Below are 20296 nucleotides of genomic sequence, written 5' to 3' on the forward strand. Positions count from 1 at the left end.
CTCTTCTGCACACAAATTTTATCCCTGAGGCTCGCTACATCAAAATGTTAACTTTAGTTTTCATTCTAGCAGATGAAACAGTCTTAAATCCAGTTTATCTGGTCACTAGTGGATTTTTCAAGGGGGTCTACACATTGTCCAGCTACTAGTACAGGAAGCGTAGCTAGGGAAAGACAGGTTTTGTTGAAGCACAAAGGATATCAATCACTAATGGCCACTGACAGCCAATGTAGGCTATGAAGTCATTTAGTTTGAGCTGCTGTCAAGTTGGGCTTGGAAAGTACATTTGAGGGTTTTCTAATCTGTTGTAGAGCAGAGCATTTACTTGTGAACTCTATGCCTCCATTAATATCATGCAAAAAAGGTGCTTTTTTGGTAATTTTCCTTACCCTTATCCCATAGGATCAGTTTGACACCTGCTGATGAAACTGCTTTTTTTATCCCCTTCTTCTCACCTGGCCTTTAGCCTATCATCTAAATATTAAAAAAAAAGATGAACCTTCAAACGGTTACGGCACTCCTGCCTCAAATACTCAGCTCCTCTCCACTCTAAACTTCAGTGATGGGCCATCATGATATATGGTCTCAACAGGGAAGTGGAGAAAAGGGAAGCCAGAATGAATGGTTTAGCTTACCACAACAAGTGATGCCATAGTTTTGCTGTTGTGGTAGAAGACCAAGCAGTAGGAAAGCAGTAGGTGGATCTAGGAGGATCTGGCTGCATCGATACCATGTGTACATAGAAAATGTATGCTGGTCCAAGTACCCAAAATAGAAACAGGAGAGCCAATAAAAGCATGCGTGTGTGAAAACTGGGCTTTCCAGAGTGGCAGTAATCCTCTACCAGGGTTTAGAGTTTACTTGTGGCTTTGTCTATAAAAAACCTATTGTTCCTTCATAATTAAGATTTTCATCCAAATCAAGCAAATGGTATCTGCTGCTTAGACTAATCCATTGCTCCCTCAAACCTCTGTTATCAACTGCCAGATAAATGCACCAAAATTAACTAGCCCTGTTACACAAGTCTCAACAGAATATAGGTTTTTGCATCCAAAAAAGCACACTCTCTCTCCATTTTTTTAAAGGAAGTTACCCATCTTGGGTAATACATATTGAAAAACTGAAAGCATAAATCTAATTGGGGCGGGGGAGGGCAGGGTAGACCTTTACCCTAAAATATCCAAATGCTAAAAATAACAGCTTTCGTAGGTAGGCTAGGTAACCCAGTAGACCATTTATGATGGGGGGTGGTTTTACTGTTCAGATTTTCCTTTCCTTGGCTTTGGTTTGTGCTAAAATCAAGAGCTGGAATGGAAACACTTTTTTCCAGGACCACATTGCTTTAAAGACCATATTACCAAAATGTACAGGATATTAAGCAGCTGAGAGAAAGGCATGGAACAATGGCTTTATTTTAAATTGGATGGACTAAAAGCCATAGAAAACTGGAGTTATAATTATGTTCTAGCTACAATATGACCACTTGATGGCACTATTGTTCCTTATTACAAAAGGTTCACTTAGGAGCATTTTTATTTTTAAGAGACAATTTTTTCCTTTGAAGAAATAGATAAGAGCTGTTTAAACTTTTGGGGCATTTTAGAAACATTTTCCACACATGAATCAAAACAGGGACATGAAAGATATTTTAAATGGTTAAAATATTATTGAGATTTATCATTCTGGACCAGCTTCTTTAGGTCCTGGTTTTTCATCTTTCTTTAACGTGGAAAATGTGTAAAACAGAGAAATGTCTCTAAATTCATTTTCAAGTATTCACACAGTCTCAGTTAATAGGTGGAATACTAACACTGGACAACCATGCTTTGTATGGAAATACTTCATCAAAAGTTAAAGGTTAAGGATTCATTTTTATACGATACAGTCTACAAGAATTAATGCATAGTTGTTACCTGCTAATTCAGAAAAATGGATGATGGATTAGCAGCTCCAAGATCAAGAGGCATGGCAGAGAAGATAGTTGGTAAAAAAAAAAAAAAAATCATCTTTTTGTAAGAATCTGCCATTAGTATTTTTCTTTTCCTGACAAAAGCTGAACTATATCTATCATGTAGGCATGTTCTGTAGTGAACTGCCCTCACTTGTATACTTAACAGAACAGGAAATGTGGAAAGAGTTTAAGATAACAGGGACTTGACCACCAGATTACAATATCAGAATCAGTATAAATTCTATTTGATATTGCCCTGGAGAAGATGATCAGTATGTTTTTGATATTCCAGTGTGGAATCATGTTGTATATTGGCATTAGCCAGTTTGTCCAACCAGAATAGATATTTCTTGAACAAATGATGGTTTCCCTGCCATGGTTTCCCTGCTTTACCTGTGGCAGGCTAGAGTGTTAGGTCTATGTTGGGTCAGGGTTAATGATAGTCTTATGCAGAGTTTAAATTATAGATTGTATATGATGGCTTGGATAGGGATGATTCTGCCTTAGGCAGAGGGTTGGGCTAGGTGACCTCTGGAAGTCCCTTCCCGCCCTACCTCTCTATAACTGGAAAGTTCTTTTTCCCAAGGTATCACTTCAAATAGTTCTGGGAAATGGCAAGAAATGAGTTGTTGGAGAAACAGTCCCTTTCTGAGGGGAGGAAAAAATTGAACACCCAAATGGACTGGAATTTTCTCATGTTAATTGCACTTTCAAATCCCCAACTGTCCTAGGTGTACCTACCTGGGTAAAGTAGAAATCAAAGCACTGAAAGGAAATACAGACCAAATGGAAGTACGTTAAGGTGGATAAAAACCTGTTTGGGTTATTGTGTTCTAAAGTAGTCTTTAAATGGCTCAATGTCTAGTTGGGAGGAGATATCAAGTGGGATTCCCCAGCGGTCTGTCCTAAGTCTGATATTGTTCAATATCTTTGTTAATGATTTGAATGATGGGATCAAGTGTACACTCAGCATATTTGCAGACAATACTAAGTTGCAAATACTCCAGAGAGTAGTGCTGGGATCCAGAATGACCTGAATAGGTCCACAATCAATCAGATGAGATTCAGCTAGGACAAGTGCAAAGTCTTGATTTTGGGATAGAATAATACAGCCTCAGGAATCACTGGGTAGAGTACAGGACTGCAGAGAAGGACCTGGGGGTTACAGCCAACCATAAGCTGAGCATGGCCTAACAGTGTGCTCTTGCTGCAAAAAAAGTCAACAGCATTTTGGGTTGTATTAACAGGAGTGTCACTTGCAAATCCAGAGAAGTAATTCTTTCTCTCTCTTCAGCACTGAGAAAGCCTAACCTGGAGTGCTGTGTCCAGTTTTGGGCCTCATTCTTCAAAAAGGATGTGGACAGTTTGGAACAAGATCACCACTGAGCAGAAAACAATGATTACAGGTCTGGGAGGCAAGATGCAGGAGGAAAGAACGAGGGTTATTTAGCCTGGAGAAGAGAAGATTGGCGGAGGGTGGAAGGGGAGGGTTAATAATTCTTTAAATCCCTGAAGAGGAATTACAGAGAGGATGGAAATGAGCTTGTCCTGTCCCATATGGCCACAGAGAATAGGAACAATGGTCTGAAGCTGCAGCAGGGAAAATTTAGGTTGGAGATTAGGAAGGACTTCCTGCCTTTGTGAGTGGTCAAGCATTGGAAGAGGCTAGCTAGGATGGCATCTCCCTTCTTGGATGTTTTCAAGAGCAGGTTAGACAGACACTTGGTTTAGTCAGGGATGATCCTGCTTTGAACAGGGGGTTGAACTAGCTGACCTTGCAAAGTCCCTTCCAGCCCTACTTTCCTATGAACCTATGATTCTCAAGTCATTATGGCAGTAACTTTCTATTTATCTTGTCTACCTTTCATTACCATAATGACTGCCTCACCTGGCTGCAATTATTCTCACAACCCCAGTGTGAGATAAATAGAAAAGTATCATTATCTGAATGTTACAGGAGGGAATCAAGACACAATAAGCTGAATTATTTGCCCAATGTGACACTGGAAGGGTCCTAGCCTAGCACTTCAATGACTCATTCTGAAGTTCCATGTTACCCTCGTCTTCCAGCCCCAATGACTTATTAGAGTAGGTGCAATTGTTTGTACCCAGAGTGACCATCCAGAAAGGCAGTTGTTCACTGTCTCCTATTTTTAGTACATATGTTTCTCCCCTTTTAGTACATTAGTTTCTTAGGAAGCATGAGAAGAGTTAATGTAGCTACAGAGAGTAGGGGAAAGTATCAAGCTGCCTTTCATTCCTACCTCTAGTTTTCTGTCTTGTGACTCACTCATTTGAGAGCCCTGTAGGATGACCGAGTCAGAAATCCCTTCTTCCTACTTCCTAGCCCTCATCACTTTCAAAAAAATTATTGAAAATTTCATCAGAATTCCAGAACTCAAAACTTTTTGATGAAACAAACAAAAAATCCTCATAAGAGCCTAAATTAACTGCAAAACATTCCTTTAATCAAAAAGCAATTTCCTTTAGCCATATTTTTTTAATTTGCAAAATGGTGCCATACATGGACTATTAATTAATAACTCTCAGTTTTATTAACTGTTAGAAAGAGAATTTCAAGAAGGAGTACTGGAGTCCAATTAAAAGTGTTAGATCATTAGCTTTCTCCACTATAATACAATGACAGATTTATTAGCAGTTCTATTATCTAATACCCATTTGCAAATTTGGAGCAGGCAGGCAGAGGGGGGACAGTAATGGTCAGTGTTTTGACCCATTCCCTCAGTATACCAGCCAGTCAAGTGGGGGACCATTGGGGGAGGCAGTGGGAGGGGAGCAAGGGGCCAGAGTGGGGGGACACTTGTTTTCCTTGCCACTCCCCTTCTGCCCCTGCCCCACTTCTGCTTTCCTTGCTGCTTGCCCGCCTGTTGCTGATTTCCATGCAGCAGCAGGAGGGATCAGTTTTAAACAACCTCTGAATAATTAGGTTCTATACATGGAAAATTTTAACATTTATTATTTTCTATTTTCTATTGGGGTATTGGGGAATCATCTTAAATTCAAAGTTGTCTTGGATTGGAGCAAATACAGGATGTTGTATGCTGCACTATTACTGCTAAGTAGCTAAGGTCTTAGCTGGTGAATGGGGATTTTGCCATACTGAACAGTGTAGAACCTATTTATATTGACTGCTATACTGGCTGCCGTTGCTGGGAATATAGCTTGGCGAGGCAGACTCACTGAGGTGATTCAAAGAAGGTAGAGCTACTCAACAGCTACTTTGCCTCTGTCTCCACAGAAAAGTTAAGCTGTAGCCAGACAGCTGCTAAGGGTTATTTGGATAAGGAAAGGGACAAGCTGAAGGATGAGATAATAAGAGACTGTTGGATAGCTTTGATGGGTCTGAATGAATTGAAAGCAGCAGGGCTAGATTAACTTCATCCTAGGCAGAAGAGATCTCAGGAGTCTTGGCAATGATCTTAGTGAAGTCATGGGAGATGGGTCTCAGGTACCAGAGGACTAGAAAAGGGTCAATATAATGCTCCTCTTTAAAAAATAAATAAATAAATAAATAAAGGCAATGAAGGAGGTTCTGGGAAACTACAGACCAGTTAGTTTCGCCACAATACCTGGGAAGCTATTGGAGCATATGCCAAGGGAAATAATTTGCAAGTATCTGGAGAAGGAAAGGCTGGCTACAAGCAGCCAGCATGGATTTACTAAGAACAAACTGTGTCAAACAAACTTGATCGCCTTCTTTGATGAAGTAACTGCTTGGGTGGATGAAGAGAATCCTGCAAATATAGCATGTCTGGTAGGCCTGTGCAAAGCAGCATTCGATTCGGATTTGGATTCAGCCCATTCAAGGGAGAGTGATTCAATTGGTGATTTGAATCGCTGTCCCTATTTGATTTGGCTGATTCAGATTCAGAGATTCAGCTGCCAAATTGACTACCAAAGCTTCGGACAGCCCTAACAGACAGGATACATTCCCAAGGAGGGAGTGAGGGAGTGAGGCTGGGACTAGGGTAGGGGCAGGGGGAGGGGTTCTGTTCCCAGGTGCTGCACCATGCTCTGCCTGTCCCCCTGCACCTGAGCTCCGCCTGTCCCCACTCACCCTAGCTTCTGGGCTGCTCTGTGCTGTGGTGTTGGCTGCTCCTGGGCTGCTGAAGCAGGGGCTGGGGGGAGAGGCAGCAAGTGGAGCCCCGGGTGACGCAGGACATGGTGCAACTTGTCCACACTCACCCTAGCCCCCACCTCAGTGACCCCAGGAGCAACTGGAGTCAGCTGCAATGGGAACTGTCAGTAGGTGTGGGGGGAACATGCCTCTTGCTCCCCAGGAGCCTGGGGGGCTGTGTCGGGCTCTTTCCAGGGATGCATTCCCCCAGATCTGCATGTGGGATCTGCATGTGGGAGGCTTCCAATTCAATTTGGACCTCTTAATGGGTCTCCTGATTCGATTTGGATTTGGAGATTTGGCCCCTGAATCAGGACGAGTCTCCTCCAAATTGAATTGGCTACCAAAGCTTCACACAGCCCTAATGTCTGGACTTCAGCAAAGCTTTTGACAAGGTCCCACATGACCTTCTCATAAATTGGAGAAATGTGAGCTCAAAACTAAACTACTGTAACCAAAACTGCTGTAAGATAGGCAGATAACTGGCTTGATAGCACAAGGAAAGGGTAATTCTTAATGGTAGGAGGGTTCAAATGGAGTCCTACAGCCTAGCCAATGCTGAGTAGAAAGGCACTATTATTTCCCGTGTCTTGTATCTAACACCCCTATTGATGCATCCCAAAACGATTTGCCTCTTGTGCAGCTGCAGACTCATATTGATCCTTCATCTGATCCCAGAGCCTTCTCCATAGTGCTGCCATCCAGCCAAGTATGTCTGAATCTGTTAGAGATCTGGAATCCATGTTTTCCATCATTCCTGCTATTAGGGATAAACTTTGTTGGAGGCACGATATTCTTTGACTTGTACAACAGAATATTTTTGGTATTGCTTGAAGGAACTATTGTAACTAAGCAGAGTGATCCAAAGGTCCCTGTGATCTCATGAAGTCTGGCAAAGTTCCAAGTGTTTAAAGCTTTCAGGAAGGATTTTTTTGTTTGATTCATATTCCGGTTAGATAACCAGCACATAAGAGAATCTGTGTCAGTTTATAGTGAAGACAGACATATTAACAAATCGGACATGAAAAGCAATTGGTGAAGAGAAGTGAAGGATTTTCCTTTTGGGCCAGGTGAGTCCTTGGTGCATGCCATGTCATAACATTTTCCCATTACATATCACAAGTGGCAATTTAATAATCTTATCTTATACTTTCTGGGTAGATTCAGTGGTGCAGGCACACAGTTACATTCATTGCACTAAGGCTTGGCAGAATTCAATTTTTATTTTTTAATAATTTTAATAGATAATACTATATTTATTTTGAAGCATTTATTCTGATTACTGTCAATTTAAATTTTCAGGATTCTATGACATTGGGAGTGCGAGGGGCAGGCAATTTCTTAATGACAGTATACTGATAAAAACCTTATAAAATTACATGTCAAAATGCAAAAAGTAAATATCCATAAATCAATAAATCATACCTGCTTCAAATCATTGTGTTCATTTGGTAGTACATTCATAAAAAAGTGACAAATTAAAAAATATATTAAAAATAATCTTGGGGCTTGTTACAGTTACTGGAATGCATAATTTACAGACCAATCCAGAAAGCTATCCAAATCTGAGTTTGTCTTTTTTATAGTACAAAATATTAAGCTGTCCAAATCGGTCTTCAGAGAGGTGCATATGATGCTTGTCTTTAACTTTTCTGAACAACTTTTCTGAATAACTTTTCTGAATGATCTTTCCACAGATACTGAAGTTAGTGGCACTGGAAGTACACATAATGCCACACTGGACATGACAGGCAGTGACTGGTCTCACTTTTCAAGTAAACAAGTGCCGTTATGTTATCACAGTGCTTCATGTGCCATGCACAAGTCAAAAGTTATGCTTGAACTCTTCTGCCTTGCAAAGGAAAATGCACAGAATATTTTCATGGTCACTGAAATTGTGTGATATCTGAGCCTTGATAAATAGGTCAAGCACTTTACAGTTGGCCAAGAAAATTCCCAATCCATAGAAACTGTCTAATGATGTTCTGGGCAAATGTAAGCTGCTGGACCCCTGTGGTCCCTGCCCCACTTGACTGGCTGGTATGTTGGTGCATATTTGTGAAGCAGAGCCAATATATTGTTTGAACTCCATTCACTGGAATTGCTTCAAAGCACAACGAATGTACCAGATTATGAGGAAAATCCACTGCTGTTTCCTTCCATTGTCTCACTCTTCCCAAGCAGGCTTCCATCATAGCCTGTGTTGTCTTTGTTTGACTTTCTTTTAATTTCAAATGAGCTTTACTGTTCAAATGTTCAGTGATTTGATTTGCCTGTTGTGTGACTTCTGTCTTACAAACTATGCAGTGCAAAATCTCCACATCTCCCTTGCCAGTCTGTTAAACCGTATTTAATTCTAGGTCAGGGTATTCACTGCAGCAATCCTCTATAGATTTTCTTTTGTTATCCAATGTTGAAATGAGACCAAAAAACCCAAAAAACCTATTAGAGTGCAGTTTAACCTCCCACCATGACAAATATAACTACTATAGGACCGCCACTAACTGAACAGCAGAGCTGCCATAAGTCCTGGCTCCATTCACCCGTAGCGCCATCGTCCACTTTGTTGCTTCCTCTTCCTTTGTTCCCAGTTTCCTGGGGTTTCTGGGAGTTGCAGCCCAAACTACAGTCAGCATGATTCTGTAGCGCTGCTCCCCCTGTTGTCACACAATCCATCAGACATCATTTTTCTTATGTGTGTGAGAGATTAAATTGATGTTTATCAATGCTTATCTATTAAAATACATTGAATTCTACCACACCTAACTATACTGTGCCTGCAGCCTAGCAGACATTTTTATCTCACTCCTAGCAGGAGTGGCAAGCCACTTGTGTTAACAGGCAGTGAAAAACATGTTAACTCTACAAAGTCCTTTGCTTGTAAGTCTATTCCATGATGTTTTGCCTCATTGTCCCCTTCTGCTGCCTTTTTGTGTTTGGTTTTGGTTTTTTTTTTGTAGTGAGACTTGATAATGAAGGACACTAGCTCTGAGCAATTATGAAAAAAAAGCATTGGTCTTCCAGGTTACTAAGCCATCAAGACTCAGAATACCACCTCTATAATGCCATTGTCAAATTCAGTTGATTATAAATTCAGTTGGAATAAGTAAAATGTATGAATAATTATGACAGTAAGCATATTTAAAGGCCTGGTCTTGCTTATTTGATGACTTCAGTAGAAACAAAATTATTCCTAAACAATCCTAAATGACTAGGAGTCTAGGTAGATGTCATCTACTTGGATTTTAAGAAGGCCTTCAATACTGTATCTTATTCTATTCTCATAAAGAACTCGAGTGGCTGTGACATAGATGATTACATGGTCAGGTGGGTGGAAAATTGGCTTATGGGTCACACCCAGAAAGTGGTGGTGGGCAGGCCAGTATCGACTTAGAAAGATGTGGGCGGGGGGTCCCCCAAGGCTCAGTCTTTGGAACCATGCTATTCAATGTCTTCATCAGTGGCTTGGATGAGGGTGTGGAGAGCACTCTGTCCAAATTTGCAGATGACACAAAATTATGTGAATCATTAGTGTGAAGGGACTGAATCCAGGCAGACCTAGACAGGTTGAAAAAATGGGCAGAAAAAAATAGGATGTAGTTCAGCAAAGACAAGTTTAAAGTGCTGCATCTAGGGAGAAGGGATCACCAACACACCTATAGGCTAGGGGATGACCTTCTCATCAGCACAGCAGCAGAAACGGATCTCAGAATCATAGCTGACTCCAAGATGAATATAAGCCGTCAATATGATGAAGGAACCAGTAAAGCTAACAGCACTCTATCATGAATTAGCAGGTGCATCATGAACAGGTCCAGCGAAGTGATACTTTCCCTCTATGCAGCATTGGTCAAGCTGCAGTTGGAGTACTACATCCAGTTCTGGGCACCGCACTCCAAGAGGGATGTGGATCCAGAGGAGGACCACCCATATGGTTAGGGGCCTGCAGGTAAGCCCTACAAGGAGAGACTGAGGGACCTGGATCTCTTCAGCCTCCACAAGAAAAGGCAGAGAGGGGATCTTGTGGCTGTTTACAAATTCATTGGGGGTGGGGTAGGGAGCAGCAAGAAATTGGAGATGTTTTGTTTACCAGGGCACCCCTTGGAATAACCAGGACCAATGGCCACAAACTGACAGAGAGCAGATTTAGGTTAGACATCAGGAAGAACTTTTTTATGGTAAAGGTTGCCAGAATCCAGGGGAGGTGGTGCTCTCCGCTGCCTTGGGGGTCTTTAAGAGGATACTGGACAAGCACCTGGCTGGGGTCAGATGACCCCAGTGCTCTTGCCTGCCCAGGGCAGGGGGTTAGACTTAATGATCTATTGAGGTCCCTTCCGGCCCTAACAACTATGGAATTATGAAACTATATGCTCTTGTGCAGAATCTCTTTGACCAACTAGCATTACATTTTTGCCTACCTTTTATTGAAGTACAGAAAGGTATTCCTTTAAGGTGTAAGTAGCAAATTTTAACATGTTTAACATTCAGCCATTTTTTTTTCATTTGTGGTGTTTGGGACTACAATCAAGATTGTGGGATCTTGCCCATGTTACTTTAATCCAGTCATGTCAATTACAGGCACGATAGAACATGACATACAGGCTAGGTACAGACATTCAAAAAGCTCAAGGCTGAATCAATCTAAATTGCATGTTATCTGGAAACAGCAGAGTTTAGATCACTAGTGAACAGAACAAACATTCACCCTTTGGTGGGGTGCAAATATTAGACTGGGTTCTTCCTTGTTTAAACCTGTCTATGTATCAGACTTCTGTGACTGGTTTTGTGTGCTGAACTTCTGTTATGGATACACACCAGTTTCTGATCACTTTTATGCTGGTAAAAGTTGGGAGCTGAGGGAGTGAGAGGAGGCTGAGTGGCCACACATAGGGGCTCTCATCACGTGTGCCCCCTTGCAACTTACCAGTAGTAGCGAGACTGAGGACCAGCAGTGGGGGCAGCAGCAGCTGATCCCTCAAAGGTAAGTGGGGCAGGAGCTGGTGCAGCTGCAGAGGATCCAGAGGGGAAGCCTCTGGATCCCTCTTTGCTGAGTTGGGCAGGGAGCCATGCTCCCGAACAGAGCATGCAAACAGGCGCACTCTGTAAGGGTGCGCCAGCGGAAGCAGGCGGGGCAGTGAGAGAGTCTTCCTCAGGAGGGAGGAGGCTCCACTGACAAGGAGAGAGGTAAGGACTATCTGTGAGCCATGGTGAGGACTCGTAGCGCTGCCAGGGGCCCTGCCCCAGTGGTGCCGCTCTTCTGGGGCTCCTCTGGGGCTGCCACCCAGACAGAGCCCTTGGGGGGCCTGGTGACCACCTGCCCCCCGATCTGTGGGGGCAGCTGGGTGGGGTCCCTGGGTGTAGGGCTGAGGTCTGGTCACTCCCCCGCCTTCCCATCTTGGGAGCTTCTTTAGGCTCTGGAGGGGCAGGTGGCAGAGCTCCAGGCTGAGGTGAGCATGTTGCAGGGGATCCGGGCGGCAGAGGATGAAATTGATTTGTATTTCTGTTCTCTGCAGGGCCAGGAATCCACTGGAGGGACCCTGTGTGCAAAACATCCAACTAATCGGTGGCAGCAGGTTCCTGTCAAGGCCAGAGCAGGTGTCTGCTGTGCCTGCTCCCTTGGGAACAGGTATGTGGCCCTGGCTCCCCTGGGGCAGAAGAGCAGATCCCCAGAGTCATTAATGCTGCTCAACATACAAGGGCTGAGAAGAGGTAGACCCCAAGGAGGAGGAGACATAAAGTCCTGGTCACTGGGGACTCCATCCTGAGGGGAACCAATGGTCCAATCTGTCGCTCTGAGCCCTGGTCACGGCAGGTCTGCTGTATGTCCGGAGCAAGGATTCGGGACATCACGGAGACTATCCCGAAAATCATCAAGCCCTCTGACTACTACCCACTAGTTGTGGTCCATGTGGGGACAAATGATGTATCCAAGGGCAAGCTGGACAACATCATGGAAGACTATAAGGCCTTGGGACAGCAACTCAAGAAGATGGGAGCTCAAGTGGTATTTTCCTCCATTCTCTCAGTAAGTGGACAAGGTAGGCGTTATGAGGCCTGCATTGATTTAGTTAACTGGTGGCTTTGGAGCTGGTGCTGCGAGGTGGGCTTCGGGTTTTTTGACAATGACCCGTATTTCTGTATGGAGGGCATGCTGGGGTGGGATGGGCTTCATCTCTTCCCTAAGGGCAGACGTATTTTTTCTTCTAGGTTGGCTGATCTCGTATGGTGGGCTTTAAACTAGCTTTGGCAGGGGAAGGGTCCACTCCAAGTGGAGAGGATGCTTCATCAGCATGCAGGGTGACAAGGGAAAGGGACACCCAGGTAAGCAACAACGTCCTGGGAGTAGGGGGCCACAACAGTCCTGGGAGTAGGGGGGAGGCATGTGCACCCTCACGAGGCCTCAAGTGCCTCTACACCAATGCTAGTACTATGGGGAGAAAGCAGGAGGAACTGTGCCTCCTGATTGCAAGTAAGAATCCAGACTTAGTAGGGCTCACAGAAACCTGGTGGGACTCTACCCACTACTGGGCAGTGGGCATTCAGGGATACACCGTATATAGAAGGGACAGGGCAGAGAGGAAAGGCGGGGGAGTCATGCTCTATGTCAAAGAGCAACTCACATCATCAAAGATTAGCTTCGGGTTAGAGAAGAGTTGGGTGGAGACACTGTGGGTCAAACTATGAGGGGTGTGTGGCAAAAGGGACCTTACAGTGGGTGTCTACTATAGACCACCCAACGAGGGGGAAGAGCTGGACCAGGACTTCTCCAGTCAGCTTATGGAGGCGGTTAGGTCAAGGGATGTCATTGTCATGGGTGACCTAAACTACCCAGACATTTGCTAGGAGGAGCAGAAGCCAGGTCTGATCAGTTGCGTAGGTTCCTGGCTGTATTACAGAACCTTCACCTTATCCAGGAGGTTCACCGCCCCCTTAGGGGTAACACCTTGATGGATCTGGTCCTGGCCACTGGGGATGACTTGGTGAGGCGACTACAGGTCCTTGTCCACCTGGGCAATAGTGATCATCACCTGCTGGATTTCATTATCCAACGCAGGGCGTCAAGGGCTCACACAAAGGCTAAAGACCTTGACTTCAGACGGGCCAACTTCAATGAGCTTTGGAGATAGTGGGGGAGGTACTGAGGGCCCAGAAGGTAGAGAAGATGGAGTCTACGAGGGATGGTCATACCTTAAGGGGGCAATGCTCCAGGCCCAAAGGATAACAGTCCCTGAGAGAAGCAAGGGGGGTAAGAGTGCCCAGAAACCCCCCTGGCTCAGCAAGGACATTCAGCAATGCCCGAGGACTAAAAGGGGGGCATACAACCAGTGGAAGGGAGGAGCTATCACCAAGGAGGATTACTCCTCCTCGGCCTGTGAGTGTAGAAGGGCTATTAGGAAGGCCAAGACAGAGATGGAACTCAGGCTAACGTCCAGGATTAAGGACAACAAAAAGTCCTTTTTCAAGTACATTGGGAGCAAGAAGAGGGCACCAGGCAATGTAGGGCCCCTGAAAGACTCAAATGGTAACTTTGTGGCTGTGCCAGACAAGAAAGCCGATATTTTTAACAGTTTCTTTGCCTCTGTTTTCTTGAACAGGGACTCGGACATCCCTCCTGCCAGAGGTAGAGACAATCTCAGGGATAGCTCTGACAGGCCTTGGGTTAGTGCAGAGGTAGTTAGGGATCTTCTGGAAGGGCTGAACATTTTTAAATCTGCAGATCCAGATGCCCTCCACCCAAGGGTGTTGAGGGAGCTGGCAGGAGTCATCATGGAGCCCCTGGTCCGGCTGTATGAGCATTTGTGGTCATCTGGCCAGGTGCTGGGGGATTGGAAACAAGCTAATGTGATCCCCATTTTTAAGAAAGGGAGGAAGGAGGACCCAAGTAACTATACGCCAATAAGCCTCACCTTGGTCCTCGGGAAGATCTTGAAGAAAATCATCAAGGAGCATATCCATGGAGGGTCAGCAGAAAGAGACTTGGGGGTCATCACTGACCACAAGATGAACATGAGCCTGCAGTGCGATGCTGCGGCTACTGAAGTGACAAAAGTGCTGGCTTGCATCCATAGATCCTTCTCAAGCAAATCCCGGGATGTCATTCTCCCCTTGTACTCGGCCTTGGTGAGGCTGCAGCTGGAGTACTGCGTCCAGTTTTGGGCTCCACAATTCAAAAAGGATGTGGTAAAGCTTGAGAGAGTCCAGAGAAGAGCCACGCGCATGATCACAGGTCAGGAAAACATACCTTACAATGACAGGCTGAGAGCCATGGGGCTCTTTAGCCTGGAAAAGCGCAGGCTCAGGGGTGATCTGATGGCCGCCTATAAGTTTATCAGGGGTGACCACCAGGATCTGGGGGAACGTTTGTTCACCAGAGCGCCCCAAGGGATGACGGGTCTAGCCTGTTTCAGGCTGGACATAAGGAAGAATTTCTTTACTGTCTGAGCCCCCAAGGTCTGGAACAGCCTGCCATTGGAGGTGGTTCAAGCACCCACATTGAACACCTTCAAGAGCAAATTGGGTGCTTATCTTGCTGGGATCCTATGACCTCAGATGACTTTCTGCCCTTTGGGTAGGGGGCTGGGCTCAAGGATCTTCCGAGGTCCTTTCCAGCCCTAATGTCTATGAAATCTATGAAACCTTGTCATGCATCCAAAGATGCATCTCAAGCCGGTCCAGAGAGGTGATACTCCACCACTATGTGACATTGGTCAGGCTGCCATTGGAGTACTGCGTCCAGTACTGGGGGCTGCACTTTAAAAAGGATGTGGCCAGCCTGGAGAGAGCTTAGATGACGGCCACCCGTTTGGTGAGAGGGCAGTAGGACAGGCCCTATCAGGAGAGACTGAGGGACCTGAACCTGTTCAGCCTCAGCATGAGAAGGCTGATTACGAAAATGATAGCTGCCTACAAACTCATCGGGGAAGATCATCAGCAAATAGGAAGAGCCGTATTCTCCCCAGCACCACCTGGGGTGACGAGGAACAATGGTAATAAGCTGATGGAGAATAGGTTTAGGTTAGAGATCAGGAGGCAATATTTTACAGTTAGGGTGGCCAGAATCTGGAACCAACTTCCTAGGGAAGTGATCCTTGGCCCTATCTTGGGCAAATTCAAGAGGAGGTTGGATGATCACCTGTCTGGGTCTTCTGAACCCAGCATTCATTCCTGCCTGTGGCAGGGGGTCAGGCTAGATGATCTGTTCAGGTCCCAGCTGACCCTAGCTACTATGAAACTATGAAGTATAATGTCTGTACCTGGACACATTCTTCTTCCTGACCTACTGTGTGTAGTGATATTTAGATAACAAAGACCCTTTGGATTAATGACAGAAAGGGAAAGATACACATTACCCTTAGAAAGCTGTGTTGTATGCAACAACATTCTCTTTCTGATTCCCACAAAGGAAAAAGGAGACTTAAAACCTATGCTGAAGGAGCAAGTTATTCACTTGTGCAAACTCAAGGGAAATCTAAGACAGCTTTGAATTTTTAAGATTACCACCCCCACCCATTATTTAGATTATATATATGGAAAAATACATACATTTGTTATAATTTTCTATGTACAGAATCTAATTATTGGAAAGTCATCTTAAATTTCATCCCTGCAGCAGGGCAAGCAGCCACATGAGGGGTAGGTAGGAGGAGGAAGGGAGTCAAGTGGCCTGAACCCTGCCCCTTACTGCCTGTCCTCCCTATCACTTGTCCGTCTTCTCTCTCCTTACCTTGCCACTTCTGCTTCTTCCCTGCTAGTGCTTGTCTCCTGCCTGTGCCTGCCCCAGCCCCCAAACCTCTTCTATTCCCTCCCAGCTGCTCATTTCTCCTGCCCTCCCCCCAACTTACTTTTCCATGGCTTTGGTTCCAGCTCTGTCCCCAGTCTGGCCCAGGGAACAGAAGACATGGTTGCTCCAGCCCCAGTTCAGCCAGAAACAGCAGTGGTTGTGTTAGTGGCAGTTCTTACCCTGGCCCCAACCCTGGAGCTGAGGCCAGAGCTGAAGTGCTGCTGCCACTGCTTCTGTGTGGCCAAGCAGAGGCCAGAGCAACCATGTACTCTGTGCCCCGGGCAAGAGATGGAGCTGGAGCTGAATCTGTAGGGCAGGCTTTTTTTCTCCCTGTGTTTAATGGGGAGCTGGGGAACCTCAATTGGATTCAAGCAAATATGGTAGTAAGGCAATGCTAGTCCTGCAGCAACTGCCACACATTTGCCAGCAGCATGATGATTCTCTAATTTACTTCCCAATATGGATTTATGCTGATTAATACCAGTTAAGTGTTCTGGTTGCCAATTAGTTTTGGCTTCAGCCCCTCTTCCATAGTATCTAGTTACCAATCAGTCAATTCATATATAGGACTTTTTCAAAATTTAATGGGCAGTTGGTTTCTCTCAGGGATTTTTGTGACAGGATTTCAGCAAGTGATAAGCAACTGGGCACAAAATGTTTTGCTGGCCTCTAAAAGTGTCAAGACTTCGCTAGTATAATGGCTGGCAAACACGTGCACAGTTGGAGATAACACAAAGCACCCATGTTCACCATTGAAACATTCAGCTCCTGTTAAGGTAACTCAGATTTTTTTAAACATCTAGTTAACAAAGGAAATGCGTAGAGATTTAACATCTCTATCATCAGTGTCACTCTTCTGCACTGTCCCATTCACTTAAACACTCCCATATTAGTAATTCAATCCCATTAAAACATGTATGAATATGTAGGTTATTAATCTATTTTACTTCAACAGAGATTACTGATTTTAATCCCCAAATCACTTAAATTCCATATAAAGGTAATATCCTCATTTTTTATGGTTGAAAAGTATGTTAATCACTGGTAAAGAAGCACTGCAGTTACAGAAAGAGTTAATTGATTGCTTTTCACATTTGATTTGTTAATATGTCTGTCTTGACTATAAAACAATTACATTATACTAAATGGAAGAATCCCGTGGCATTTTAAATGTCCTAGATGAATAATTATTTTGTGTTTCATTCCAAGTCTTTGTAACACGTTGTGTCCCGCATCTGGGCTTATGTAAGCTGAGGGCGGGATATTAACTGCAAGCTGCAAAGGACCAAATTATGCTCTCAATTACACTAGCATAAATTATCATCAGTGCATTTTCTTTGGATTTACTTTATTGTAGCTCACAACAAAATTTGTTCCTATAATGGCTTGAGGAAGTTAATATGTAAAGCATTGGCTACTTATGGAATCTCTGGCTCAACAGAAGAACACTGTTACTATAGCTTTGTTTTTAGGTTCATTTTCAATAGTCTCTTTATAATAAAAGGGGGAAAAGGGAAAGCAACAACAAAAATTGATTTTTATGCTATTCTCTTAAGTGCAAAAATGCAGTTGTTATAATTGGCTAGATAGGATATGTTTATATATTGACCAGCACTGTCGTTAACAAGCTTAACTTTGTGAAGCAGTTAATTAAAAATAACAACAGCATTAAATGAGAGACATCCATTTGCTTTTACTGCAGGGAAGATCAAATCCCAGTCTAATTACATATGAAAAGTGGAGATTTCAGTAAATTGCGAACTTTAATAAGTCAGTGTACAAAGAAGTCAATGCACTTTGCAAACAAACATTCAAGTGATTTATTATGGGTATCTAATTATCGGTACTGGAACTGCTTGAGAAAAAAGTATGTACTGTACAGTCTGGCCTAGGGAAACTGAGATCAGATAATAACATTCAAAGCAAATGCAAAAGTGCCTAAAAAAATAATGATCCCAAATTGCTATTTATGAAGTTCAGTAACAGGGGAACTAATCAAAGCCTAGGAAAAAATAATTTAGTTAGGAGAAAATAGGGAAGTATGCTAATGGAAAAGGTCAGCAACATGGGATTGTATGGGAGGGATCTTTAGTGTTCATTATCAGAGAAGGAAACAAAACTAATGAACTTTGTCCCACCCCTGTCTTCTTTTTTTTTCTTTTAGAACCTTTTTGAATGAGGTCTTGGAACAGGACAAGCTTTCCAGGCCAAGCATCAAATATCACTTGGCATTGAAGTGGATAGAAGATGAAGTGGAACTCTTATTAGCTTCAATGGGAACTAGAATAGTTAGGTTTAATGACCAATTTCAGCACAGAAGTTGATCGATGCACAATTCTGAATGAAGATGTCCACTAATGAGGGAAGAATTGAACGGTTATGGTAATTTGCAGTAAGAAAGCAATGTTTTTAATCATTCATTAAATCTGAAGCATATTGCAGATGTCACCAAGGGTAGCTGTTAAATTTAGTGGAATCTGGTTTCTCCTTGGTGCTTGTAGTGATTACTCAATAATATGTGGATCACATGTTACTTGTTAAGTCATATCCCATATGTGATGGTTCACTTACCCCTGACTTCTACAGATCAAGGGGAGACTGGCAATTAATTTTTCAAAGGCAGTAATGGAATTTGCATGTTTGTATGAAGCAAGTGGATAAAAGTAAAGAATACATGATCGTATAAATTATAATTAGAAGCATTTTAAAAGAGGTTGATTCATGGTAAAGAAATGCCAGAATTTGCTGCATCCTCCCTCAGTATAAAGACTTACTAGTGCCATTTAAGGGCTTGTCTTAATATACAAGTGCTATACTGGTGCAGGGACCTAGGAACAGGGTGGAAGAGCATACCCTGCTTGCTACTACCACCCCACAGCCAAACCTGAAAGTTACCAGTGATTTCAGCTGATATGCTGGGTGTAAACATCCCCTCAAAGTGATCTTTGTAGCAGATTCCCACAATAGTTTGATCTGTAGACCTTTCTGACAACTTTAGGTAATGGAAGAGAAGAATACCACAGGTTAAGAATTGCCAGCATTTATTCCCAATTTGAAGGAAGACAACTTAGACGCAAATAATAGCAGCGATTGATGCTTTGACACAGCAGCTTGAAAGCAAAGAGTTGATATGCAGGTTGGTATGAAAGATTTAGTTTACCAAGCATGTTCTGTGATTTGTGACTGTAACAACCAAAATCTGCTCTTTTGATGGAATAAATTCCTCTATTGTTATTGCTTTTTAGACTATTTGTGGGGGAAACAAGTTTCACTCTGAATGGTTATGCTTTTCTTTTTTCTCTTTCAAATCGAGGGCATTTAAGTCTGAGTCATTCTAGAGTCATACTTAGAAACAAGGAGGCGTGAGCAATTTTAAATTCCCCACCCAATTTCAAAGTACACCCCTGAGAAGCTAAAATGATCGGCAGTAAGGATAGGTGGTGATGAACAGTGATAAATTGTCATGATTGGCTGCCACACCATGATGTCCATATTCATAGTTTCATAGTTTCTAGGGTCGGAAGGGACCTGAGCAGATCATCTATTCTGACCCCCTGCCATGGCAGGAAAGAGTACTGGGGTCAAACGACCCCAGCAAGGTGTTCATCTAACCTCCTCTTAAACACCCCCAGCACCACTTCTCTTCAAAGTTGGTTCCAGACCCTAGCCGTCCTGACCGTGAAGTAGCGCCTCCTGATATCTAACCTAAACCTACCCTCTGCCAGCTTGTGACCATTATTCCTGGTCACTCCTGGCAGTGCTCAGGGGAACAGTGACTCCCCCAATGCCTGCTGATTCCTCCTGACTAGTTTATAACAGGCCACAAGATTCCCCCTCGGCCTTCTATTTTGGAGGCTCAACAGGTTCAGGTCCCGTAGCCTCTCCTCATAGGGCCTGCCCTGTTGTCCCCTGATCCTCTGGACCCTCTCCATGCTGTCGACATCCCTCTTGAAGTGCGGCGCCCAGAACTGGATGCAGTACTCCAACTGCGGCCTGACCAGTGCCGCATAGAGGGGGAGGATCACCTCGTTGGACCTGCTCGAGATGCATTTGTGGATGCATGACAAGGTGCGGTTGGCCTTCCTGACTGCATCCCCACACTGCCGGCCCGTGTTCATCTTGGAGTCAATGATGACCCCAAGATCCTTTTCCACCTCCGTGCTGACAAGAGGGGAGTTCCCCAACCTGTAGGTATGGTGCCGGTTGTTCCTCCCGAAGTGCATCACCTTGCACTTGTCTGTGTTGAAACCCATCCTATTCTTGTCTGCCCACCCTTGTAACCTGTCTAGGTCTGATTGTAGCCTGTTGCATCCTTCCAGTGTGCCCACGTCCCCCTACATCTTAGTGTCATCAGCAAATTTGAACAGGGTGCTTTTTACCCCCTCATCCAAGTCACTGTTGAACGGTGTGGGCCTGAGGACCGAGC

At 44.0% G+C, this 20296-nt stretch overlaps 1 protein-coding gene across 1 annotated transcript in view; it reads left to right on the forward strand.

Annotated features, from left to right (window-relative positions):
- LOC149859974 (uncharacterized) overlaps positions 1-19104 on the forward strand; it is a 49680-nt gene extending 30576 nt beyond the window's left edge. The window contains exons 1-2 of the mRNA XM_090056499.1: positions 12454-14316; positions 18035-19104. Coding sequence (XP_089912625.1) covers positions 13200-14316; positions 18035-18045 — 1128 coding nt within the window. The 5' untranslated portion in view covers positions 12454-13199 and the 3' untranslated portion in view covers positions 18046-19104. Of the gene's footprint in view, positions 14317-18034 lie in introns of the transcript that reaches the window.
- The last annotated feature ends 1192 nt before the right edge of the window (positions 19105-20296 follow it).

Source organism: Crocodylus siamensis, chromosome 7 (assembly GCF_052110815.1).
Source record: "Crocodylus siamensis isolate JL-2025a chromosome 7, ASM5211081v1, whole genome shotgun sequence".
NCBI lineage: Eukaryota > Metazoa > Chordata > Crocodylia > Crocodylidae > Crocodylus > Crocodylus siamensis.